Source organism: Python bivittatus, unplaced genomic scaffold, assembly GCF_059951505.1.
Source record: "Python bivittatus isolate LINGU-HERP-01145 unplaced genomic scaffold, Pbiv_v1 ctg000080_np1212, whole genome shotgun sequence".
Taxonomy (NCBI): Eukaryota; Metazoa; Chordata; class Lepidosauria; order Squamata; family Pythonidae; genus Python; species Python bivittatus.
The window spans coordinates 34,569,557-34,597,032 of record NW_028277035.1 but is presented as its reverse complement, the minus strand read 5'-3'; the positions used below and the strand labels follow the sequence as shown (position 1 = coordinate 34,597,032).

At 38.3% G+C, this 27,476-nt stretch overlaps 1 protein-coding gene across 3 annotated transcripts in view; it reads left to right on the top strand.

Annotated features, from left to right (window-relative positions):
• RASGEF1C (RasGEF domain family member 1C) overlaps positions 1-27,476 on the top strand; it is a 93,764-nt gene that overhangs the window by 33,246 nt on the left and 33,042 nt on the right. For all 3 annotated transcript variants that reach the window (XR_003086159.2, XM_025175108.2, XM_007421919.4), the window contains exons 2-4: positions 11,501-11,686; positions 14,765-14,887; positions 18,569-18,706. Coding sequence is in view for 2 of the 3 variants with exons in the window: in XM_025175108.2 (XP_025030876.1) it covers positions 11,507-11,686; positions 14,765-14,887; positions 18,569-18,706 (441 nt within the window). In the remaining variant the exon portion in view is untranslated. The remainder of the gene's footprint in view (positions 1-11,500; positions 11,687-14,764; positions 14,888-18,568; positions 18,707-27,476) is intronic.

The window sequence follows — 27,476 nt, the reverse complement described above, 5'->3', positions numbered from 1 at the left end:
TAGAAATCCAGCTTTTGCTTTCCTCTTCTGGCAAGAAATGAGCCAGAAACACTTCTGGCTTGCAGCTCTTTGCCAGATTTTGATATCACTTAATTGCCCTACTCTTCTGGGGATTAGAATTACTGGGTTTTCACTGGGATATATTGGAGATATAAAAGGGACAGGTAGTCTCTGTTGTATATCTATGTATCTGAAAGGATGTCACATAGGAGGTTACATGCCTGTTCTCTCACATTCCAGAGTGCAAGACACAGAATAATGGATTTAAGGTTCAGAAAGGCAGATTCCCACTGAAGGTTAGAAAAGCTTCTGAACAGTAAGAGCAATTCAGCATTGGAACTAATTGCCCAGAGAGCTGTTGTGCTATTTTTCATTGAATGGGTTCAAGCAGAGCCTAGACAGCCTTATGCCTGAGATGTTATAATTTGAATTGCTGCATTGAGCAGGGTTGGGCTTGATGACCTCAATGCTGCTTCTGCCACTTATTATTCTATGGCTCTGTCATCTTGCCTATAAGGTTTCCACATTTCTTCAAATCTCCTTTACTTTCATGGAGCAAAATGCTAGTTGCTGTTGCTGGTGGACAAGACAGAGAGCAGAAAGGTTGTGGCAGCACTGAGTAGAAGGTATGGCGTGTTGTCTCATTTCCAGGTCCACCTTGTCACTGTTAAGTCTATGCATTGATCTACCCCAGCCTGCTCCAAAATGTTGAATGTTTCAGGAAGTCAACTTCATACAAATTAGTATGTCTTAGCCATATATTCTGACTGTATTTTACTTAGATCACTTTAATAACATAACTAGGTCTGTTGCTCTGCCATTGTACCCCATTCTAGTCTCATCTGAAATTTCTGGTGATAATTTTACTTTTTTTTTTTTTTTACTTAATCTTCATAAACCCACTTATATTTTAAGAGCTATACAGCAGCTCTTAAAATATGACAGATGAATTTAGATGACAAGCTTTTCAAGGATCAGAATACTTGGGCTTATTTATATACTTACTGGCATAGAATTGAATTCCAGATGATTTACTTTGATTAGATAAAGAGAGAATCCTTGTCACTAATTCCTAATAGTGATCAAAAGGGATTTTCCTATGTCTGAATAATCCAGTCCTATAATGATACGATGATACTGCCAATTGAAAGGAGAAGTCTGAAGAATACAGAAGCAAAAGCTTCTGAGTTTGCATTTTGTTAATATTATGTGAATATGATGCTGAAAAACATTTGTACCTGTTTGTTTCATCTTTCTTTGTGATTCACATGGATTAATATGTCACATAGTTGCATTATCCCATTTGTTTGGTCATTCAGGTTTTTTTTATTGTGACTGACAGAAAGTATGTGCACTTTGACAGTTTTGTAGGCTGTAAATTACATGTTTATGACCTACTGAAAAGGTGAAAGCAAGGCAATTCTGCTGCTAGCTTTAGGGTCAAATACACAGGAATGTTCTAAATGTGTTGGAAAGGGATTTATAGAGCTTTAAGAAGTGGGAGTAGTTTTACAAGATACTAATAGCTTTTTCCCTTGTAAGAAAGTAAAAGATTTTTTTAAAAGCCACATTTTAACCTGGTTGGAATGTATCCAACATTATGTAGTCCCAAGTCTGTTGCACAGAGGAACTTGTTCCTACTGGAGATTTCTGCATCTTCTTTATAAGACATCTCACCCAGGTAGTGCGAGCCTCAGGAGGAGGAGAGAATCACTGAAAATAAAGCAAGGACAGTTTGCTGGAGTTCAGTGGCAAAGATCCATGGATATATTATATTTTTATTTCTCATTAACTGAACAGGAACATTCACAGCAGTAGTCAAGCTTTCCACTTCCCAGATGAGCCAAGCGTGATTCCAGCCTCATTCTTCTTGTAGACGACTTGAATTATTTGGTATTCCTATAATCACCACTGTGGCTTCATCAGTGCCTGTACTGCAGATAATTTGACAGCTACTAATGGCTATCTTTATCAGGTACTTTAAATAGGCGGCTTGTTAAAATGGGCAAACGGCTTCAGATTCCTCCTGTTCTCAGCAGTTGTAGAAATTGATGTATGAGACAAGGATAACTCAATAGCTGTATGAGTAAACAGAAGCAGCTGTTTTGCTCTTAGCAATAAGTCACTCATGGTTTACAGTAATAAAATAATAGTTTATTGGGAAATGGAATGACAGCCCAAACCGACTATATTGGCAGCAAACAGTTACAGTTTGCCATTAAATAGCTTGGGGCACACATCAAAATATACAACCGTGCCTACATGTCTTAAGCCAAGAGTGAGGAAGTGTCAGCAATGAAATTAGTTCTTTCCCTCCATATCTCTTTCAGAATGTTATTGTGCCAAATCATAGCAACTCCATCACTGCATTGCTTTTTTTAAAAAAATACAAATTCTTTAGTCCAATATTTAAAAATATTTACATTTTCCTGACCATAAGAAAATCAGATCATTTGATCTGTTGATAAAAGTTATGCAGCTGATATTTACTTGGCACTAAGCCCCACTGAACTTCGTCAGATTTACTTCTGAATAGATATCCATAAATTTGTTCTGGGAAAGCTATTAACATCAGGCACTGTTGCTGATGTATGTCATCACCAGGTAATGAGTTTCCAAGGAGTGTAAACCATCTTCACAATTGTGTTTTGTCACACTACATGTGTTAATTAGTTCATCACTGCAAGAATGCCTCTGTTACAATGCTACAATTGCTTTGTGGTGATCCACTGTAAAGAATATAAGCATCACTGCCTGCACCTTTTCCCATTTCTCTCCCCAACCTCATTGTTTACTTCCAAGAGCAACTTCCAGAGGTATCCCAAAAGCTTTTTAAATGACTTTAGTGATTTTACAAGAGATGCTTTGTATATATTCATTGTGAAGCCTCCTTTCAAAGGCTTTTGCACAACCTTTCCATTTCTAAATTTTAATTAATTGAGAATGTTGTTATTTCCATCTTGCATACCTCCATCCTCCTTCCAGCATACATTGTTTTCCATTGTTCTATAAAGTCATTTTCAGTATAATTTTTCCCACATTGTGATATCCTCAGAATTTTTGCAAACATTATTCTTCACCCACATACTGTTGTTTAGCTCTGCGGAATGATTTCCAACTTTGGGTCTCTAAATATTAGATTACAATGTCCATCAGCCCCAACTAGGATAGGAATCATATTTCATGTTTTGTTGACAATTGACTTTTATGGGCAGGATGCATAAGGCTCCCAAACAATATTGATACAATCAGTTTTCAGTTATCACTCTACATGTACATAATACATCAAAATATCTCACAGCAAAACTCAATTCAAATCTGTATTATTAGTATTAGCCACAGGCAACTAAGATAACACAGCTAAGCTGTAATTTAAAGGTACATAGCAAAAGGATATGGAATAGGAAGAACTGATAAGAATGGAAAGGTATTATTGACTCTTTTATATCTTTTCTACAAGCCAGCTCTACCCCCCTGTCTATAGCCCTGCACTATTTCAGAAAGAAAAAAAAAATTAGGACTTTGCACTTTACAAGCAACCACCTTTTTTCTCTATTACTTATGTGTTTTAGTAAAATAATGTTTAATTACAGGGTTTTTTTAACCATGTTCCATGGAATCTAGGGTTCCATAAGAACTTGATGGGGTTCCATGACAGAATAAGAATAAAGAAAAAGTTCAGACACATCCAATTTTCTATCACTAAAACTTTGCCTCTTGATCAGAGATTCAGAGAATATGAAAATATTATATATATTTATATTTATATTTTTACTAACAGGTTCCAGAACCCAAAAAAGTTTCCAAACCCCTGATCTCATGTATCGTGGTGTCTCTTTACTATGAAAATATGTATTGTCAAAACAAGATGTTAAAACTGGCTGTATAATTGGCAATTCTCTTGTGGCAAAGGGGGCAGCTTCCCAACAATTCTGTTTTCAGTTGTGTTACACATGAAGGCTTTCCAGATTCTCATTGTGGTAATAGTGGATTGTGTGATGTAATTGGAATTCAGACACCTGAATTCAGAGTCTTATTCAGCTACAAAATTCACTTGGAGTGGTTACACATCAGACTAAGCTGCAGTTCATTTAAACCAGGGTTCCCCAAACTCTTCAGCTTATCAACCCTTTCATGAAGTTTTAGATTGTTCATCAATCAACAAACATTTATTATATGAAAACATTTAACAAATACTACTTTAACTAATAGTACTACAGAGAATAACAGTAACAATAGAGACAGCTCAAGATCGCTCTTGCTGGCCACTGACCATCCAGCCCTGGGTAACACTGTCTTGCCGCTAGGCACCTCACCTTCAGGACTAGGGACTGGCATGGAGCTTTGCAGAGACCCCAAAAGATTAATTGACCCCCACTGACTTTCCATCATTTATCAACCATCTATTGAGCCCCAGACATTTACTGAACCCCTTTTGACCCTCAGCCATTTATCAACCCCTTAGATAGCCCCATTGATCCTTGGGGGTCAATATTGACCCTGATTTAAACCATTGTTTATTATACCAGAGTTAGCTGGATTTGCGAACCGCAGCAATTAGGTCCTTATAATATCTTAAGCCTCTATCAAGCAAATCTACTAAACAGACCAATGCAGTCCTGAATTTCTTGGGAGAAAAGTGAAATGCAAATGTAGAAGATAGATGAATGAATTAGAAGTGCTGAGATAACTATAAGCAACACTATAAGCTATTAGTGCCTACTATGTCTTATGCATGAATTCGCTTTTTAATATTTCCAATTGTATATCAGTGGGTGGCTGAGTTTATATAATATGCTAATGTAATGTGTGAACCTAGTTAGTGGGATTTGCAAACTATGATTTATGAACTAATATTGACTAATTGAAATTAAGCAAACCATGGTTTAGCATCTTGTATGAATACAGCTTATGTGTGTCATAGTTGCCATCATAATCAGAAATATTACAGACTGAATTGAAAACTAGCAAAGTTAGCCTCTGCATCAGAATAAAACAGCATCACTGAATGTATTTTTTATTGTGATAACAGTCCAGAGAATAGGGCAACTAATGGTGTGTTCAGCATGACTTGGAGTTGTTTTTATTATAAATAGCATATTATTCCAGTGATCCTTACAATAGCCCTGTAAAATGTTCATTCTCATATTTAGACATGAGACTGAGAGTGAAAGAAAATGCTTTCCTCAAAATACAGACAATTGAATTCTGTTGCATTTATAGCCAAAATTAGTTCTGAATTAAGCGGTATCACATTCTCTTAAGTATTATGCTTTGTGACTCCATGTATGCTGCTTATAATACTGTAAACTGGGTATACTCAAAAAAAGTCACAAGTTCTTCTGGCTGATGCATGACTGAAGTAATTTTCTGGATTGCGACCTGCTTTATTGGCCTTATACAGAAAAAAAAAAAATGTTCATGTAGATAATTTATATTGTAGCTTTGCATCAAAGCTAGCAAGTGCTTTCTAAACATCCTGGTTTTCATAGCAGCCTCATCTGCTGGCTCTTAGAAGAGAGTCCAGCCTATTGGTGGGTGGATCATGCCTGACTCACCACTCTGAAAACACTGTGTTAGCATAGCTAGCACCATAATTAGTTTTTTTGACAACTCTGAAAACTATCCATCCATTTCCTCACCGTATTTTGCAACCTACATTTAAAAATAAAGAAATATAGCTTCAAGAATAATTCAGTTGCGTTTATATTTTTAAAGAAACTGAAGAGCCATTTGTGTGGCTACTTCTCTTAAGTTTCTAATTGGCTAACAAAACTAGAGGTGGCACAGAGAAATAATAATTTATGATTTCAAATAGGATAGGAATACAGAGTTCTGTCATTTATATTGAAGAAAGTATCGTGCAGACTTGTGAATGTGACAGTTCAATATCTGAAATTTGTTCCTGATCCCATATATGTTGGTAGATAGGCCAGCCTTCCCCAATCTGCTTGCCTGGAAAGTCTAGGATTTCAAGTCTCTGTCCCTTGAAAGGCACTAAGATGAAGAAAACTATCTGTATTTTCATGAAATCTTTATTGTTTCTGTGTAAACAGAATAGTAACTTTATTGAGAGACTTGGGAATTAGAAATGGGATTTGGCCATCTTTCCAATTTTAATACAGTATTAAATCCAGTGGTGCCTATAATATTAGACCTGAAAGATAGCCAAATCCTTAGTCCCGGAATATCATGCATTCAGCCGCTGATTGCAAGCCTTTTGTCCTTTGAAATTAAGAACAAGACTGCATGTGTTCTGTTTGAGTTTTAATCAGGAGAGGGCTGTTTTGTTTCTTTTCTTGGGAGCTGGCAATTCATGTGGCAGCCAGTACTGACAATATCATTATCACTTGCCACAAGACTTTCTGTTGTTTTTAAATGTAAAAGTGCCAGAGACCAAACTCTCATGGCCTTTTCACTGAATGGTGATATAATGAGCATTCTGTGGCTGGAGCCTGGACGCCCACACAGTTGGGTCCAGATGTCTTCAGACAGTTCATGTGAAATAATTTCTGTTTTTCTCCCCATCCCCTACATTCTTCTGTTCATGTTTTTAATCTGGCAATTGTTAGCCAATGGCCTAAATCTAAAGGAATGTTAGCATTGGTGTCTTTATTAAATTGTGCCTAGATAGGAGAATTTCACTACATAATTTGATTTTGCCAATGCATTGAAATGGATAATATGTAGATAAAAATTGTAGATCGCTAATATGTGTAAACAAAATCATAACATCAAAGGAAGGTGCAAAAGTTTGGCTTTAACTTTTTTTGTATTGTCAACTTTCTTTTTAAAAACTAATTCTGGTACTTTTATGTTCTTCAAGCCAGTTTTTCGATTTTTGTCACCATATGGTATACACTTTATTTGAGCTTTTCTGCTTTGAAATCCCCTCCCAAATGCTCATGTGTAGAAGACGCTTATTGTGTAATCATTGTGGAGTCCTTGGGGTTCTCTGAGCTTGGTTCTTTTCCTGCAAACATTTCATTCCCCGGCTAGGTAACATCTTCAGTGCTGGAATGGGATGGGGTTTGCTCTCTGTTTATATACTTTTGCATGCCCTGCCAGTGTTGGTGGGGGTGGGGGTTTTGTTTTGTTCCTCTGGAACAAATTGCTCCTCTGATTAGCATTCTACTTTCTGTTATCTTGACACAGTCCATAGAGAACTTCTGTGCCTCCATCATCATCATCATCATCATCATCATCATCATCATCATCTTCTTCATTGTCAGTTTGCTTCTGGGTGCAATTCAAGGTGCTGGTTATCACTTACAAAGTCCTTTATAGCATAGGGACTGGTTATTTGAGGAACCTCCTATCTCAAATACTTTCTACCCATCTGGAAAAATTGAGTTGAGTGGATGCTACCCATCAGAACCTAGAAAGCACATCTTCTCGGTCATGGTACCTGCTACCTTAAGCAGCATCCATCCAGAAATCCTTATGACTCCCACACTGATGATGTTCCAAAAGTCTTTGAAGACCTGGTGGTTCTCCCAAGTCTGGGGCTAGGATAGGTGTCTAGCCCCTGCTGGTTGTTTTTTGTTACATTGTATGTTTTCTAAATGTACGTAGTTCTTTCTTGCTTGATGACAGGGTTCTTTCTTATTTGTTAATTGTAAGATGCCCAGAGTTGTCTGGAGTCATGCAACCTCTAGATTTAATAAAATAATAATAATAAATATAATGTAATAATTAGTACTATACATTTATCTTTACTATCTTCAGTTTTTGCTTCTTAGCAAATCTTTGCTGTTGCTTTTAAGCAGAAGGTAAATGGAAGTTGAGAGAAAGCAGTGATCTACTAATCACAAGGTGGATTCAAACATAGGTCCTATAGCAGGTGGCAGCGTCCAGTTCTCTGGGCTGATCTGGGAAAAAATAAAACTAAGTATCATTTCCTAAGTATCAGAACCTAGAAAATGTCAGCTTATATATGGTGGCGGCTCATACATTTACGTAGATAAATAAATCAGTATCTTGGCAATGGGAAATCACTTCTGTAATGTTAGCAAGGAAACCACATGGATGGGTCCATGTATTTACTAGCAGCTGAGCTCCATTAAGGGAGTCTTTATTTTTTTTTCTTTTTTTCTTTTCCTTTCTTTTTCAAGATTTCAGCACAGCATACCTGAACATGAACTTGAGACATTTTCCGCAAATAACAGGTGAAACTTTGGTATTTTTAGATTTAAAGGATCCACGGTCACTTCAGTTATCAACTTATGCAGGTTGTGCTGGCTACAGGTTCCACACAGATAGTAGAAGCAGCACCGGTCTGTTAACTGGGTTAGGTGACCTTCTGCAAGGCTTTACTTCGTTCAAGAGAAAGGGAAGGAGTATTTAGGCAGTTTTACTTGGGCTGCAGACAGCAGCCCATTAACTGGATCTGAATAAATTGACTCTCAGGGAATCAACGGTCATGCACGGGCATCTCTGTGGAGGACTGAGAGGCCAGTGTAGCTGCGATTAAACAATGTTGCATCTACTCAAAAGGGAAGGTAGGAGCACTGAAAAGAGTTGGTAATGTGTTTAATAAGATGGTGATTGTTCTGAATTACTGTGATATGTGATATGTGATATGGCAATGCATGTGGGTACAGGTCATTGTTACATGTTTGGCAAAAGGCAGGATGTTGGCTGAGAGATTGTGCATTATGCTAACCTTACAAGGTAACCCAGTATTAAAATGTTCAAGCTCTTATATTGCCAGGAAAGTAAAAACGTTTCCCTTGTAATTTCTTACTTTGTTGCTAAAAGACAGAGCTGCTTAACTCCTAATTTGGTTGAATCTTCTCCAACAAAAATCCTTGTTCCCAATAAACCATGAAGGGCAGGGTGAAATGCCAGCACTGAAGCTTGAGACTGAGAGAAGCATGCTCAGGGATATCTCATCACTGTACATATTTTTAAATCTCTAGGACTAGGTGAATTGCATCCTAGGGTACTGAGGGAGCCAGCTGCTGTTTTGACCAAGTCCTAATGTATTATCTGTAGAATCTTGGAGAACTGGTGAAGTGCCAGGTGTCAGGAAGAGAACACATGTCCCTCTCTTCAGAAAGGGAGAAAAGGAAGATCCAGGAAACTGCAAACTAATCAGTGTGACATCAATATCTGGGAAGATTTTAGAGCAGATCATAAGGCAATTGATCAGTATGGATTTTGCACGGAATGCCATAATTCCAAAGAGTTAGCATGGATTTGCCAGTTTAAAAACTTGCCAAAGTAATTTCATTTTTTGATTGGGTAACTTCCTTAAACTTCTTCATGGATCACTGCCTTGTAGTGGCGAAGGGGCTTGTGCATCCCAGTAATGCTGTGAGCTTTACTTTTGGGTATATACCAAATGACCATCCACAACCAGGACAACCTCATCATGATACTGGAAGATGAGCCATGAGCCCCCCACTCCACCCCAAGGTTGGAAGGAACTACCTTCAGTGGGTAAGAGCAGAGGGGAAATACTATTGGCATTGGTACTTATGACATGGCTGGATTAAAACTGAAAGGATGTCTAGCAGCTGGCATTTGAAAGCCAAACAGAGATTTGATGCTGCAGAGATACGTATATCGTTGATACTTGGAATGTCAGAAGCACAAACCAAGACAAACTGTTTGTCTTCCAAGCAGAATTGGTAACTGAACACTGAGATTGTGGGAATCAATGAACTGCAATGAACTGGAATAGATCACTTCACATCGAAGGAATGGCATATCTTGTACTGTGGACAAGAAACTCTTACAGAAGAAAAAAAAAATAGCCAACATCATTAACAAAAGGGTGCCAAAGTTAGTGCTCAGAAACATCCCCCCAAATGATAGAATGATATAAATTTGAGTCCCCCCCCAAAAAAAAAAGATGTCATAGGAATTATAGAAACTTGGAACGTTTAAGTTGGAAATAAAATAGCAAGTAGAGTAATGAGTACTGTAGAGCTTGGTACATTTGGCCTTGATGTACCAAGCAAATCAGGAGACAGATTAATAAAGTTCACCCAAGAAAATTCAATGTTTATAGTAACAGCTTATTCCAGCAATTTAAAAGACAGATCTATACATGACATCACCAGATGGACACCACCAAATTCAAATTGACTATATATTCTGCAAGCAAAGATAGTGAAACTCTATTCAGTTAGCAAAAACCAATGTATCTGAAAGACCACAAACTCTGTATGAAACTTTCCAAGTTGTTGTAAGAATCTGAGGAGAAGATCTGTTCTCCATCCTGAGGCACATTCAATAGGAATGTATAAGAGGCCCTTCTTGATGTTGTTCCCAGGCTCTGGAAATTTTAATCAAAGGAAGGAGGCTAGGTCCACCAACAAGGAGGGAGGAATTTGTTTGGTACACTAATTTAATGTAAACTTGACCGCTTTGCACTTCCTGAACCAAAGTACCAGAAGATCAGGCTTGTGGACTAAATTCAGCTATCAGTCCTCCTTATAAAGTACAAAAATTAAAAGCAAAATGAAACAAAGGAAAATTAAAGGGTGAATGAAGCTGCTTCTTCAAGGTGCAGAGAATGGCTTCATTTGATACATCTCTAAACTTTTCCTGCTCCTCAGTTTTCCATCTAAAAAAGCAAGGGGCAGACAAAACCAGCTCTTTGGTGTTTCTCTTCCATTTCTCCTTTCCTTGGGATAAATCATTGGGGAGGAAAGGTAGAAGATGCTGTCTCAAAGAAATAAAAGCACCATGAAATGGTGCATTCTTAGAATTCCCTAACTTCTCTCTTTTTGTTGTTGTTGATGTTGAGAAAGCAAAGTGGAAATGAAGATGGCTCTTCAGATGTATTCTATTAGCAGAACATCCTCAGAGAAGGAGAAAGTCTCTGATTCCTACCTAGAATGCCCTTTGGCACTGAGAAGAGGCCAGAAGAGCAATCCAGCCCATAGGCCAGTTCTGTTCTCTGCCCTTGTAATTTATGAACTAGGGTGTAATTAACTTCACTATTTCAGTATAATGCCAAATGTTGTGCTGCACTTATATTAGTACAAAGATACTGTATGTCTATGTTTGCTTTTAAAAATATGTGTTTTGTACAGAATATATTAGGGTAAATGAGCATAAAAATGCATATAGATATTCATGTTGACTTTTTCTTTTTTCTTTTTCTTTTTTGCCAAATTCACAACTGATACCAGAGCAGTGTTAAGTGAATGTAAGCTATAAAAACTAGAATGGATCTGTCTCTCCCTAATCTAATGCTGTTTTTCTGCTGGCTATCAAATGCATTTTTATTCAGATTGACTTTTGCCTTTGAACAGTTTGCTGAGGTTCTTTGTTGATGACGATGACGTGTTTTACTTGTATGATTATTTCATATTTTATATTCTACTGCTTAGTGTTCTTCAGTGCTACTGATGGTGGAAAAGTGTGTCTCAGGAATGGGCATTTTGCAAACGCAGATGTTTCCTTACATTCATTCATTGCCAGGCTCTGTTGTAATTTTGGAGTGTACCTTTGACTGATTTTATATGTGCTTCCTTTGTTACAGAAAGGCATGCCCCAAACATTGAGCTCTGCCAGCATGTTTACTTCCTGTGGCTTCAGCCCTCATCACCTCCATCCATCCAAAGAAGATGATGAAGGAGGACTGATCTTTCAAGATGGAAACCTTACCTCAGCATCTCTTGATGCTTTAATTCAACACCTTATACCTACAGCTGATTACTACCCTGAGGTAAATACTTGGTTAATGTGAGCTGCCATTTGTTTTGATGAACTGGACCATGACTTTTTGCAAGCTCTCAGCATTTTTTTAAAGTAGGAAAGTTTCTTTTGATGCAGGTTACAATTAAACAATACACTGTAATGCTTTCTTATTTCATCTGCCTCGTGTTGCCTTTGTAGCTGTTTAGTAGAAATGTAAATTGATATGCATGCACTTTTTTAAGCATCACTGTTCTGTAATTAGTTCCATTGAAACGGTGTTTTTCTTGTGGGGTTTTGTTTGCTTGTTTTTCATAACATAGAACTCTACTTCACAATGATAAACTAGTAACAATATCTCTGACTAGAGAACTTCTTAAATAGTTATTGTCCCCAGTGTCAGTGGGAACACTGCCAAGAGTGAATAAATTATAAACTAACTGAATTTCAGCAGTTGATTTTATTCTTATAATATGAGAACGGTTTCCTTAGCCAAAACATAATCCCGGTTTCTGAAAAGGTAATATGCAGAATGTAGCATGATTTATCACTCTTAAAAGAATCCTGTATTGAAAAGTAGATATCTTGCCCATCCATTTTGAATGTTTAGACCCAAAGGAGTCTAGGCAGCAGACAACGTCAACAGAAAGAAAACAAAAACCGTAACAATAAATCAGTAATTCAGAGCAATATCAAAATAAAAAAATAATCACAAAAAGCAAAAAAATAAAACCCAGATAAAACCCAAGATGGATACCCACAATCAGTCAGCCAGAAATAACGTTGAAAAAATAGTTTAACCATGGAATTGCAGCAAGGTGGGGTCTGCATATAAATCTGGAGGGAGAGTATTTGATAAAGCAGAGTATTGGTAAAGTAGAGCTGGGATTAAGGTGTGGTATTTGCTGTACTGCCTAAAACTCTCCTGTTTGATCATGAACAGTTGCTGATATCACCCAGTCTGTTAAATTTTGAGTTCTCCCCAAAGCTATGCTAAGACCCATCACTTACCTTGCTGACTCAGAATTGTATAGTCTCTTTGACAGTCAAGATTTTTCTCACTTGGTTTGAGATGTCTTTAATTTGGAGTTTTCCAATGGAAAAATGATCTGGGGTGAGGGAATTTAATATATTGTACTTATTTTGTCCTAAGCAGACTATTGCCTAGTTTATGTTTATTAGAATGACTTATTAATGGCTTAAAAATTGCTGCTAGAAAAAAATAGTGATTATTACAAACCTTGATGGCATAGAATATAAGGCTGTCAGCACCATCGAGTCTTTGTGCTACCTCCATGTCTGGTCCTATGTCAGCATCAGAGATTAGGAGCAGAAAAAGCATAATTGTGTAATCTGATATCTAATTGCAGAAGGGGATATTTGTATCCAGAAACACACAGAAGGGTAGCCAGTAAATCAACTGAGAAGTCAAAGCTGAATCAGCCCAGTTGAAGTTCCAAAGGGTGAATACAAGATAAGAGAGGCTGTAGAGCAGACAGTGAAGAGTCACTTCTCCAGGAAAGTGTCTTAGACAGTTAGCCTCACTAGGGATTGACACTGCTTGCTGCTCTAAACTGCTGCTTCTCTTTGATTTTAATGGCAAAACAAAGTCAGCAGAGGCCCTATTGTTGTCACTTACTGTAAGTCTTTTTATTATAAAATCATACATTCTAGAATATCATAAAATATTCCTCAAGTCTTAAGATTGTATCCAATGTATGATGTAAGAAAGGAACTCTTAATACCCAAATCAAAACAATGCCAGCATGAAATGTTCTTGTCATTATTATAAAGCAGGTAGCCCCCAAGGATATGGCCATCTGCTTTTCTGTACCACAGATCCATGCTAGACTATGCATAAAATTCTGGTGCTACTTTTTCAATTCTGAATATATTATCTGGAAGAGTGCAATAATCCAACAGTATGAAAATCTTTTACATTAGGACCAAAATGAATACACTTTCCTTTTGGTTATAGCAATAAACTGTTCTCAATAAACTGTTCTCAAGAATTTTATACTAAAGACTGTAGCTACCAGAGCTGCACAAATTTTTCAAAAGATGTATTTGCAGTGTGTGGAAATGTGTACAAAGATCTCTCTTTGAATCATTAAAGCAGCCATGTCTTTTTCCAGGCTTGTGCAGCTGCTTCATAAACTGTTCTTGGCTGTCTTTGCATATGTCTTATTCAAAGCACATTCCCACATTTTGTGAAACATCTCTCTTAAAGGATTTGCACAGCCGAAGTAACTATCCCACATCTGGCTACAAAGTTGTCCAAGCAGAATAAGTTACTCCTGAGCAGATCTTCATTTCCAAGTCACTTTTCCTTGCAGACGAGCATTTTGTGACCTCTGTCCTTCTGATATTCAGCCCAGTGCTCCTGCTCTTCATAGATGCTGATGAGTCTGGATCACCAGTGGAGAATGACTCTGGCTTGCTTCTCTTTTAGAGCTGGGATATAGAACTCAGTGGAATGGCCTGACCCATCTTCTTCTTCCAGAGGGTCATCCTCAGTTGAGGTTATGATTCTTCAGGAACAGAAGCAGCAAAGCTCACTATATCAGTTGTATATAAGGGTGGGTCATCATGGCCATATTTTAAAACCAGACACTAGACTAGGCAGGCCTTTATAGACTGATGAGACAGGGTCTTTTCATGTCTTCAGACTATATGCCACATACAGCAATTACTAATTTAAAGCTTTGTATATATTATATATGCCAGTAGCTTTAGCTCAGTTTTTTATTTATTAATTTATCATATTTATTTATCACATTTATTAAATTTATATAGCACCCATCTCACAAATGTGACTTTGGGTGACGTACAATAAAACAAAACAATTAAAACAAGTCCTAAATAACCATTAGAAACTATTAAACATAAATATAAGTAAGCCCATGAGAGAAAGTGTCAAAATCTCACACCCAATACACCCAGTACAGGGTCATCTATTTGTATACTGTCTACATAGATTGAGACTGCAGTCAGCGTACACTTTTTCAAAATAAGCCACTGAATGACTTTCTGCCTTTGAGAAAGATCTTGCATATTTACTTCTCTAGTCAGTTGTTGTTAGATGAATGTTCCTGTTTCCTTTCCTCAGAAGCCCTATATCTTCACATTCCTGCTGAGCTCAAGACTGTTCATTGAACCTCATGAACTTCTGTCCCGTGTTTGTCACAAGTGCATTGAGCAGCAGCAACTAGATGACCCAGTGCTGGATAAGGTTGGTATGTTTGATGTTAGAAGATGCTGGGATGAGTAGGGGTAGCATTCACAATGTGATCATAGGATTACAGTGTACTTGGAGAAAGCTTCTGATTTTTCCCATTCTCTGTATCTCCCTTTGCTTCCTATGCCCATCTGTCTCCATGGAGCATTTTGTGATCCCAAGGGTGTGGCATATTCAAATATGACCTCCATGCCTGAGAGCAAAACTCCACATAGCAAGAGTAGCTATAATTCAGATCTCCTTCTCTCTTCCTTTTCCAACCTTCAGTCTTCCCAGATGATTTTCCTTTCATTTCTTGGAGCCTTTAGGATGCCAGGGGATAAGAGTTAAATGCACTCTTCTATGAGCACGTGTTACTGTGTCACCCCTTAGCTCCTTTGCCTTAGGTTTTGATTGTAAGCTGGACTTTCTTAGGTAACCCATCACTGTCAGTTCCCCAGAGCAGGATACAATTGCCCATTAACCAAACAATGCCTGTGATGGTTAAATGGTGTTATGTCTGTATTTGGAAGTGTTGCTATCTATCTGGCATTTAGATAAATGCATGTGGGTAATGGTTCGGCTGTAACTGTCTGATGCAGATGTGGGCAACCGGCAGCCCCAGGAGCACATGCAGCCTCTTTTTCTACAGGTGTTAGAGCCCCTCCTGACTGTAATTGCTGAAAATTACTGCAGTGTTTCTTGCCATTTTGTAATGGGAAATACAAAGAAAGTAATGTAAGCTGTAAAGTAGGCTTAACACATTTAAAACAAATTCAACCCAAAATTCTTCTTCCCAAATCCCAGAGAAAACAAGGAGAAATTCCTGTCCCAATCTGTGTAGTACTATCCTGACAATTTTGCTTTATTGTCCTGTCCTGTGAAGCCCTCATGCTCCCCAGAAGTGTTAAATGCAGCCCTTCGTCTAACAGAATGCAGAAGGCCTATGTTGCAATTGTCCCATTTGCTTGGCCTCTTTGATTCATGGTAGCATTTTCAGCAACCCGACCGTCCCAAATTATTTCTCTGCATATGCTCAGTTTCAACAAGAGCTGATGGATGCTTTTAAAACATTGGGAGGAATTGCTGTGTAAGCTCTTGTTGCAAAACTAACTACCACTCTTGCAGAGCCTTAAACACGAATGCATGTATTATGACAAAGGCCACTATGGACTACCCTCCAGTTTCATGTAGCTAAAGAAGTGGGCTAGAGTCCACGTAGCAGTATTTGAAATACCACAGGACTTAACTGCTCTTTGAAATGATAGTTACAGACATCTCTCCTCCTGCCGCTCTATTTATTTGAGGGTCAGCAATGCTTTGTTAGCAGAGACGTTTCTTTGTAAAGCTGCATGCAGTGGCTGGCAGATTGGGCATCCCCATTTGGCAATTCTGTCACTGAAAATAAGGACTGATACAGACAGTAGTAGTAGATAGTGTACACTCTACCTACAAATCTTATGAACATCGTTTATATTTAAACTCAGTGAACTACTAAATTCCTCAGAAAAATGTTCACTATGATTATTAGCAGACCTTCAAGAATCACTTAATTGTTGTCAACATTTTATTGATTTTTATTAACAATTAATAAATCCCACTTTCTTAACAGTCCCCATTTCCTCTTTCTTCATCATCCTGTTTATCTCCTCCTTCTGCTTATGTAGACATACAAACTGTACATATGGATATTTGAATAGAAGAAATTAAATATAAAAATAGCTAAAGTGACTGCATTGATTCATACCCAGAAAGACACTAAGCCCCTAAGTCAGTGTTTCTCAATCTTGGCAACTTGAAGAAGTGTGGACTTCAACTCCCAGAATTCTTGAAGTCCACACATCTTCAGGTTGTCAAGGTTGAGAAACACTGCCCTAAGTCTTGGTACACACACTACACTCTGTCCAAGCAGCTGTATTCAGACAGGAGAGGATTTTATTTTCAGCAGCCGAGGTCCCCAAGAGCAGGGAGCAGACTCAGCCCCTTTCCAGCAAGGTGCAGCAGGATATAACAAATGCAAAAATAGACTAGTTGCTAAATTATTTCTCTGTTAAAATGAGTGGCAAAATAAATGTGTAATGCATGGGTACGTGATTGTAGTGAGGTTACCATCTGTCTCCAGTTCCAATACTCCTGGTAGTTTACTTTGCTGTCAGGAAACAACAAATGGAGAGTTCCCTTCCAGAAGAGCTGGCAGTAGACGCTTTCCAAAGGAAGATATACTCTACCTACTCTTTGATATTCTAGCTTTTGGGTATGCACTGAGTTACCCTGTTCAGAGTATGATTTTTTTTTTAATCCGCACTCAATCGTTACCAATTCTGCGGTGACTGCCTGGACAAGTCCCTGCAGTTTTCAAGGCAAGGTGTTTCGGAAGTGGTTTGCCATTGCCTCCTTCCTGGAGCAGAGCCCAGCTGGCGAGTGCAGGAGGCGGGGTTTCCATTGCTTTGCGCCTTTTTCAGGCATACGCAGCTTCCGTGTTACCGGCAACTGCTCCCGTCTCCTTTGCAAGGCGCCGCCAGCATTTTTCCTCCCACTGGGGTGAGAGTACCCATTTATCTACTCACATAAGTTTTCGAGCTGCTGGGTTGACAGGAGCTGGGGAGGAAGCAGGAGCTCACTCTGCTGCACAGAGCTGGGCTCGAACCGCTGAAGTGTCGACCATTTCTGGCTGGCAACTTTCAGCGTCATTAAGCCACTGCGCCACCGCCTCCCCTTTCAGAGTATGATAAGAAACAACAAACATTTCACTGTGATATGAATTTTCAGTGCTTGTTCCCTATATACTAAGGACATGTGTTCATTTGCCCTGGATTAACAATATTTTATACACAAGTTAAAAAAAAAATAAGAGGGGAAAAGGAATGGATGGTCCCTACTTCCTTGAAATTTTCAAAATCCTTAACTGCTGTATTATGTCCAGTGATAGTTCCCTTGAAACCTATTTTGGCCAAATACTAAAATAGCCCTACTGACTAGTTTTGTGGAAAAAGCAGGAAACTTCAATACACACAATATAATTTTGTTTGATTAAAGGGTACCTTTCATTTGGAGGCCAAAGCAAGGAAACTTTCTGTTTTCATCCAGAGTTTCTATTACGATAATGGATATGTGGCTGTTTCAAAGGAACTTGCCGAAATGGCCCCTAAAAATACTTTGGAAGTGACATCTCCTATGAATAACGCATAATGCAGATAATCACACACAAATGTATTAGAAACAGAGACTAGGAAAAAGTACTAAATTGATTTACTGCAGCAATGACTTGTTGGATTTAAACTAAACCTTTCAGAGTAACTGGTAACTATGCAAAGTGAACAGTGAAATATTAGGTATAGCTAGAGGAGTGATGGTTGAGAATTCCATTTTTGCTAAATCCAATTCCAAAAAATGCAAATTTAAACAAAAAACCAGGCAGATTTTTTTTAAAATCATGGATTAATGCAGAAATGTACTAAGACGTGATGATAAATTATTACAAAATTAACCCAGAAGGAAAGTTGAATGATTCACTTATCTCTACCTAATCTAAGGACATTAAGATTATTGCACATATACAAGTTTTCCAGCTAACCTGCAAATGCTTTAATTTTAAGTTAAGATTAAATCCACTAGACCTTTCTCTTTCTGTACCTGCTGATACACATCCCTCAATTTTTCACCCCTCATTCCCTAACCCCACTTACCCCATTTTAGGCACGGATCAGAAAATTTGGGCCCAAGATTTTACAGTTACTGACAGAATGGACGGAAACCTTTCCTTATGATTTTCAGGAAGAAAAGATGATTGGATGTTTGAAAGACATTATCCACCGAATAGCTCCATGTGATGAGGTGAGGATGATAGCAGGTAGGGATATGCTGGGAATTTGTATTACCAAGAGGTGTGGGTGGGGATAGATGGTGGTGTTATTAACTATTATCTGTATGTTATCCCAAAATTCTAATAGTATTATTATGAACAGCAAGTTTCTGGGCCAGGTGATTTTGGATCTTAGGAAACTGATTCTTTGACCTCTGATTTTAAACTTTCCACATCTGATTTTGCTGTTTGGGGGAAAATAAGAGAGATATAAAATATTTTGTTTTCCAATAAAATAATAACATTAATAAAAGAATGGACTGATAAAATAAAATAATAGAACATGGAAGTGGCAGAGCTTATTATTGATTGACTGACTGATTGATTGATTTATATGACTGTCCATCTTAAGCAACTCTGGGTGGCTCACAACAACAATAAAACCAATGACTATAAAACAATCATAAAAACAGTAAAACAATAAAACAAAAACCCTGCACCTTAATTGTCCCCTTAGGATGCCCCAGAGAAGGCTCCAGTTGCCCTCATTCCTATCTATACAATCCTATCCCAGCACCTGGGTAAGAAGCAGGGTCTTGATGGCCTTCCAAAAGGCTAAAAGGGTGGGGGTCTGCCAAATCGCTGGGGGAAGGATGTTCCACAAAGTAGGGGCAGCCATGGAAAAGGCACGCTTCCGAGGTCCCACTAGATGACAGGATTTCAGGGAAGGGACCTGGAGTGTGCCTACCATATCTGATCTGGTGGGACAGGCAGATATCCTTAGGGAGAGGCAGTCCCACAAATAACCAGGTCCTGTGCCATGTAGGACTTTAAATGTGATAACCAGCCTTGAATTGCACCTGGAAGGAAACTGGGAGCCAGTGCAGCTTGTGCAACAGAGGTGTAACATGGGCAAACCTATGAGCACCAAATACTGTGTGTGCCACTGTATTCTGGACCAGCTGTAACTTCTGAGTGGTCTTCAGGGGTAGCCCCATGTAAAGCACATTGCAATAATCCAACCAGGAAGTGACTAAGGTGTGAGTGATTGTGAGTAAGGCCTCCCGGTCCAGGAAAGGATGCAGTTGGTGCATAAATCTGTGCAAAGGCCCCCCTTTGGTAGTTGATGCTACCATTTTATAAAAGGAGGCATTTGGAACATCCAGGGGATATGAATCAGGATAGTAAGGTCTAGAAACTGAGTTTTGCTTTGGTTATATTCAGAATGAAAAAGATGTTAAGGGAGGATGCGGTTTTCAGCTTGAAAAAGCTGTAAGTTTGCTACAGTTTGGACAGTGTACATTTGTTTGCATCACGGGACAGAGGAATATGACTAATGAAAGAAAACTTCCACACAGTGAAAGACAAAAGTGGGAGGGACAATGGCTGGTGGGACAAGCATGTCATGACAACACTGAAATGGGCAGGGCTGAGATTTCAGGGTGTCATTTTAGCATTGTAGCATTTAGGCTTTCATGGGTTTGGTGTGCTAAACGTAAACCAAAGCTCTTTCTCTCTTTTTTTTTTTCCTGCCAGGAATATGAAATCATGCCATCATTTCTCAGTTGTTCATTGCCAAAGCACAGCAGTTGATTTCTGGGATCTCTAGGGCACATCAAAGGAGATAGATGGGTTGCATACAACTTCAGGGCCTCTTACTCCTTAGATCAATTAGTTCCAAATTCCTTTCTCCTCCAGTGATTTCTTCCTTTCAGTCTGAAGCAGTTATCTTCTTTTTTGCCACATCATTCACATTTCTACTATCAGGCCACAGCCTTCATCATTTTCATTTGTAATGTTCTATAAGAAAACCTGATTCTTGTACTTGAAGTGGAAACAGACATACATACAGCACGTCTACTTCTGATGGACTGATACCACCACAGTTTTGTATGAAAAATTGCAAAACGAATCATCAGAACCTCATCAATTAACAGTTTTAAGTTATAAACAGCTACAGTAACCATGACGCGCTCAGTCGAAAGTAATTTAATCAGCTGGCAATTAGCTAATCATTAATCAACTAGCAATTGGTGAGAATTGAATTGTACTACTTTCAGAAGGAGAAGTTTTAAAAATATGGAAGCATATTCACCCAAAGCTGTTATGAGACACAGAGGCCATTTTTTATTCATTTCTAACTAGTTTGGCTAAAATGTATTGTTTCACTATGGATGATTGTTCCATGAATGAACAGACAGCTGTGAGTTGGACAACATCCAGTCGCAATACTTCAAGGATGGTCACCTGGAAATGTGGGTGTTTGATTTGGGATCCATCAAAGCTAATTGTTCTGTTCCCGGATCAGTGAGTTTTGCATATCCCTTACAACAATATAAGTATAGTTTCCAAATCACAGAAACTAATAGTTCCACTGCATGAGTCAAATCTGCCTTGAGTATTGTGTCCAGTTCAAGGCAGAGAAAAGCAATAAGGATGATCAGAAGACAGGAAATCATGTCTTACCAAGATAGATAGAAGAAATTGGGTATGTTTAGTTTTGAGAAAAGACAACTGAGGGGGGATATGATGACACTTTTAAAGTACTTGACAAGGTATTACACTGAGTGGTTCAGCTTCTGTTCTCTGTCATGTCAGAATAGAGGAGACAGAATAATGGTCATAAGTTTCAGGAAAGTAGTTTTTGGTTAATTGTTAGGAAGAGAATTATAATAATAATGAGGTTCAAGAATGAAGCTAGCTTCTTTATTGGATATATGCAAGTAATTGCTAAGCAGCCATCTGTTGGGAATGCTTTAATTTGAATTCCTGAGGTAGACTTGATAGCCACTTCTAGCTCTGTGATTCTGTGATATAAAATGGTACTATGTTTAACGTTAATTACAGCAATATTATTATTGGTATTATTACCATCATCATCATCAGCCTATATCAATCAGCATACATCAATCCACTTCGGGATGAAGGCCTCTTCATTGAAAGCTATAAACCATGATCTAAATATTGGGGTGAACTGTCCTAATCAATCTTAGAATTGGTCCCAATTTGAACCCAACCTAACAATGCAATTTGGGATGCAATGCAATGTGTTTGTTCCCTGTCCTATTCCTATCACAGTTATTTTCATCTAATCCATCTGGCCCACTTACCTAGTGACTTTCTGACTGACAGCAGGAATGAGGTGGAGAAGAGGTATAGATAGTTACTGCTTTTGAAGTTTGACATTCTTTTATGTTTGATGCGTGTTGATTCAGAAAAAACAGATATGAAAGAAAACAGTGATGAAAAGGCCCAGCTTTGTGTTGCAACTCTTCAATGACTTCAGTGTAACCATAGGAACATGCATAGTGAAATGCATTTTCATTGGTCATAAGCATGATTGTCCAGTTTTGGGGCTGCAGATATGGGTCTAGGATGATTGGCATTTGCTAAAGAGGTTTGGCTGGCATTTAATGAGGCCAACACTGGGGAGAGAGAGAAAGATGGATACAAAGATTTTGATTATTAAGAACTAAATAAGATGGGCTCCTCTGAATCCTTGATACAACCATTTTTAAAAAATGTAATGTACATTGCTGTGTTTTTGCATTTGTTTGTATTACAACCCTAGAAAGTGAGTAATTTATACTTCAGTCACTGTTGGGTGAATAAAAACAGAAAGAGACTGACTAGAATGAAGCATATCAAATTTATCTCGTGCCCTTTTCTACATTGGCTTTCACTGACTGCACTTTCCATTCCTGCTGTTTTTCAGGATGAAAGACAGATAGGTACTGCTTCCTCCTTGAGTACCTTTAACTCTGTTTCTCTTCTCACCTTGTCAGGCTCATGGCAAGGAGGACCTTCTTTAATGCTTTAACTTTGGACCAGGTTTTTAAAATTATTATATGCTCCCCTTGACCCAATCTATGTATTTTTCTCAAAGTAATTATCTGGTTTTCAGGATTTCACCTTTTTCTATCCAACCTTCGTCATCCAGTGGCATTTCAGAAGGAACATGAGATCATGACGTACGGTATATTTTTGGTTTATTTAATTGTTGTATACTCTGCCACCAATAGAGGTGCTGGTGTTCAGGTTTATTAAATTCTGGTTTTTCAGTCATGCTGAGTAAGATAAGAACATGTTACAGCTTTCTGCTTTGGTTAAAATGACAGTCTTTGAGTTATATCAAAGTAGTAGCTATGGGAGGTGATTCCCCACATGTGAGGAAATACAATTTTGAGACACCAGATTTTCTGCAGGTCTATGGCTGGTTGAATAATTATAGCAACCAGTAGCAGCAACAACAGACTCAGTGGGTACATTTTTAAAATGTCATGTGCTTGGTTAGCACAGTAGTCCTTTATCACACATACATACATACTTGTATGTGCACACACATACACATATTTCTAAAGTTGGACTCCTTAGAAAAACTATTTCTCCTGTGGATTTTTTTGGATCAGGCCAGCTATGGCTGCCAGCCATTAAACAGGATCTGTCAATCTGAACAAAGAAAGGATACAAGCATAATTATGAGAGTTCAAAGGAAGCAAAATACACATGCTGCTAAAAATATATCTGCTGGGAGTTATTTGGGCAGAAAGAAACCCAGATAAAAAAAGAACACTTATTCCAATGATTTCTTTATTGGTAAGGCATCTTCCAAAAACTAAAACAACACCTATGTACATGGACATCACCAGACAGAATACACAGAAATCAAATTAACTATATCAATACAAGGGGATGGAAGAACTCAGTTATAACAGCAAAGACACAGCCAAGGGCTGGGGCACAGGTCACAAACTGCTCATGTCCAAGTTCCAAACTAAGCTAAAGCTGAAGAAGAAAGCCAACTGGTTTCCACACTTTGATTTTGAGCTTATACCCACCACTTTCAAGAAGAAAATTAAGAATCATTTTGAAGTCTCGAACCTCATTGTTAGTCAATGAAGAAGCTGTGAATGAAATCAAAGTTGTGAAGGATTAATGTAAAGACTGTCAAAGGCTAAAAACCAGAAGAAAGCAAATTGGATGTCAGAACAGTGGGAATTGACAGAAAGCAAAACCAAGAAAGACAAAGTTCTTGGAAAGGAATTTAACAATTTCAGAGAACTGTTAGAAGAGACAAGAAGCAGTATTACAATGACATCTATAAAGACAGGGAAACAGACATGAAAAAACAAGGAAAGTTTTCCAAAAGATCTCCCGACTCAGAAGGAGATTCCAGTCTCAAACTGGATTTTGAAGATACCAATTGATAGTAACTGATTCAAAGAAGATAAAAAAGATGGAAGTGGTTTACTGAAGTACTTTACAGTAAATATGTCAACATCCAAGATAACTTAGTAAGTGTTCCCTATTTCCAAGAATGCTTACTACTAAAAGATGAAGTTAGATCAGCACTCTGGTCATTACCAAGTTGGAAGGCTCCATGAAATATGTACAGAAAAATGGCCACCAACAGCAGAAGAATTTGTAAAGGTTCTAATCAAACCATGCTAGCAAATCCAAAGAACAATACAGTGGCCAACAGATTGGAAGAGGTTGGTCCACCTGTCAGTACCACAAAAGAAGGCCTAATGGAGTGTGCAAACCATCATACGGTATGCTTAATTTCACATGCTAGCAAAGTAATGCTTAGGATCATCTGATGTAGATGAGGGCAGTACCTGGAAAGGGAGATGCCAGATGTTCTAGCTGACTTTAGAAAAGGCTGAGTAACATGAGACATAATTCTGATGCATGCTGGATAGCCAAAGAATACCAGACAGAAGTCAATCAGGCTCTTTCCCTTCTCCTTTTCAGTTGGAATAGCAGATATGTTTGTGGGTTATGAATGTGTCACTTTCCTTGATCAAAATCAGTAGTTAATTGATTTTGGCAGGCCGATGCTTGTTTGAACAAAAAAGTGCAGTCCAGAATCAGATGTGCAGAAAATCCTAGGGTCATTGAATTCATTATCTCTCTTGCTGATAGAATTTTGCAATGATACCTTGCAGCAATATTTTTTTTCCGTTCCTTGTCCTATCCATTTCTTGAGGCTCCTTGCAGTGCTTAGAAAGGTATGTAGCATACTAAAAAGGATCTCTTTTTTTGCCAAGAGTTGTGATTTGCATTTTGAAAGAAAAGACTTAATTAAAATCTGAATTCCTAAGCCACCTGCTGGGGCTTGCCATCTTTAAATGCATTGCTACTTAAGAATGATATGCTTTGGCTTAAGTATTAAAGTACAGAAAAGAAAAAACAGCATCCATGTTTTTCTGCTGTGATGAATACTTCTGTCTTATCATTCCGCTCACCCTGCCACTTTTTTTCCCCCAAGCAGCATGGAATTTCTGCTTTTCAATTTAATAACATTAAATTAATATTAATTAATATGATTCTACATCTAGAACTTCAGGATTTCTGATCTGGATGTTAAAAATAAAAAACGAAGTTGGATTTAATATGATACTGTTACACTAATACCTGACATTAACTTTTTTTTTTTAAAATTACAAATTAAAATTAACCAAAGGGGTATTACAAGAAAAAGGACATTGTTAGCAGAGGAAAAAAAAAACGCTCACTCTGAAATTTGTTAAGCAGGGAACCAGCCCTACTTAGCCACTGTACAATATTGCTCACACAACTTTGGCCAATACATCTTGTGAGCTTTCTTTACATTAAAACATATGTGTGCCTCTTTCAAGTTTGTTTTTGCCTGTTTGAGAAGCTCTGCATAGGATATGTATAGGTATGTAAACACCAGGATATATATATGCCTTCCCTATCCCCTTACATGAACTTTCTATATCGGGTGGGTAACTTGAGCTCCAGAACCATATCGATCCCAAAACCCATTTTTTGCATCCCCCAGATTTCCCCCCCTTCCCCCCCGCGGGACTGCAATACGATTTTGGACGTGTACTTGTTTCCCATTTTGAGGAAGAAAACAGAAGCGGAAGGGTTTTTAAAAAAACATTGTTTTTAAAAATATGCTTTATCCTCCACTTCAAAAAAAAAAATAGGGGGGGAAAACTGTGTCCCCTGGGGTCGTTAAAGTAGTTTCCAGTCATCCAAAGTTTATCCCCTTGTGCTACATGTGATCAGACTGATCATGTTCAAGAACGTGCAGATAGAACATACATACCCTTCAACATTTGACACTTAGAGTTGAAGGTGAAGGTCAAAATGTACTGTATACATTAGGGAACAAGCTGTCTTTGGTTTTTATTGCTGAACAAGGTTTTTCTCTTCTGTATATGTGCTTTTTGTAGAAATTGGTCTCCATGACAGAGCAGTTTCCACCCAGTGGGGACTTAGGGGCTGTTTCAGACTTGATTCTGTCACTGCTCCTGCCCCTCCTAAAGTCTGTTTGGCCCCATTCTGCCTGACCTTCAGGAAAGTGTTCAAAACTTGGCTTTTTCAGCAAGTCCTGGGCTAGGGTAATTTGTGAATCCATTTGAATACCTGTAATTTTTGTGTGTTATTCCCAATGTGTTTTTATAGCATTGAACTTGAATGAGAGAGTGTACAAGAGAGAGAGAGGAGCTATAGGAATCTTACTGGAGAACAGGCTAATCATTAAAACATTTCTTACCATTCAATGAAGTATTAACATGACTGATTTTATGGTTATTTTAAGGCAGTGAAACTTTTGGATGGAAATGAACATTAAAACTTGAATACAATAGTCAATTTAATGTAACCCCTAATACAGATGTAAGCAGCCATCTGTTTTAGCATTGAAGATACCTAGATTAATTAAATATAATAACAACAGCAGCAGCACCACCACCACCATCAGTCAATTGCAAAAGGCAGCTTTACTTGGAACAGCTTACATCCTATGACGATACCTTTAACACCATCAAACAACATCTGCCTATTCCAGGTCCTTGGGAAGGACTCAATAGGTGGACAAAAATGCCAAATCCAGTCTAAACATCTGGCTGTGCGACCAGCCCTAATAATAGCAGCTATGGAATTCAGGGTGGGAAAGTAGGGCAGGTTTTTTTCATGAGCCATCTCAGGGGAAGGGAACCCTAGATGGGAGAAGTAACTAGAAATAGTTTCTGAGCTGACCCTCACAGCTCAATAGCACATTAGCTGCTGCTCCAGCTGGGAGCTTCACTGAAAGCAATCTGTAACTGGGAGCCAGGAAGATTCACCACATTTCTAGTAGGGCTTCAGCACTGCTGGCCTCTGCCTGTTTCTGGCAGCTGTGATGTGTGCTCCACAGTCATCCATTTGCAGCCATCCAGAGCATCAGCAGTGCATATCTGCATAATGCCTGTGGTAGTATTTTCCTCTCTTCCTCTTAGTGATATGTGGCTAGATGAGATAATCCACAGAGGTTTTCTCTGTCTGTGATGTGCCTCTCTAGTTATGTTGACCTGGCTGTCAGCTTCCATATCAACTGCTCCACAGTGGCTTATGTCCGCTTTAACAGGAGGCTCAAAACACAGCCGTCTGAGCCACTGCTTCAGGAGTGAATTTTCTTATCAGTGCCTTCCCTTCAAACTGTCAAACCTTGTTAAATGTCCTTTGAAAGTTTATGGATAATTCAGGCGACTGTAAATGTACATAGGCCAGTATTAAATAAATATATATTTCCCTTAAGAGCACCACAAGTCACTTAGTCTGGTCTTTATAGGCCATGAAGAAGCTCCATATGATTCCTTTTCCTTTCCTTTTAGATTCTTCGATCAGCTTGGCTAAATTTTACTGTTAATGAGCATAATGTAAATGCCTTTATCAACCTCATTTCAATTAGTTTAGCTTTGGACAGTAAACCTTTACATATTTTATTTGTTGGCAATTATTAAAACTTCTTAGCAGATTATATGTAAGTATATGTATATATGTATG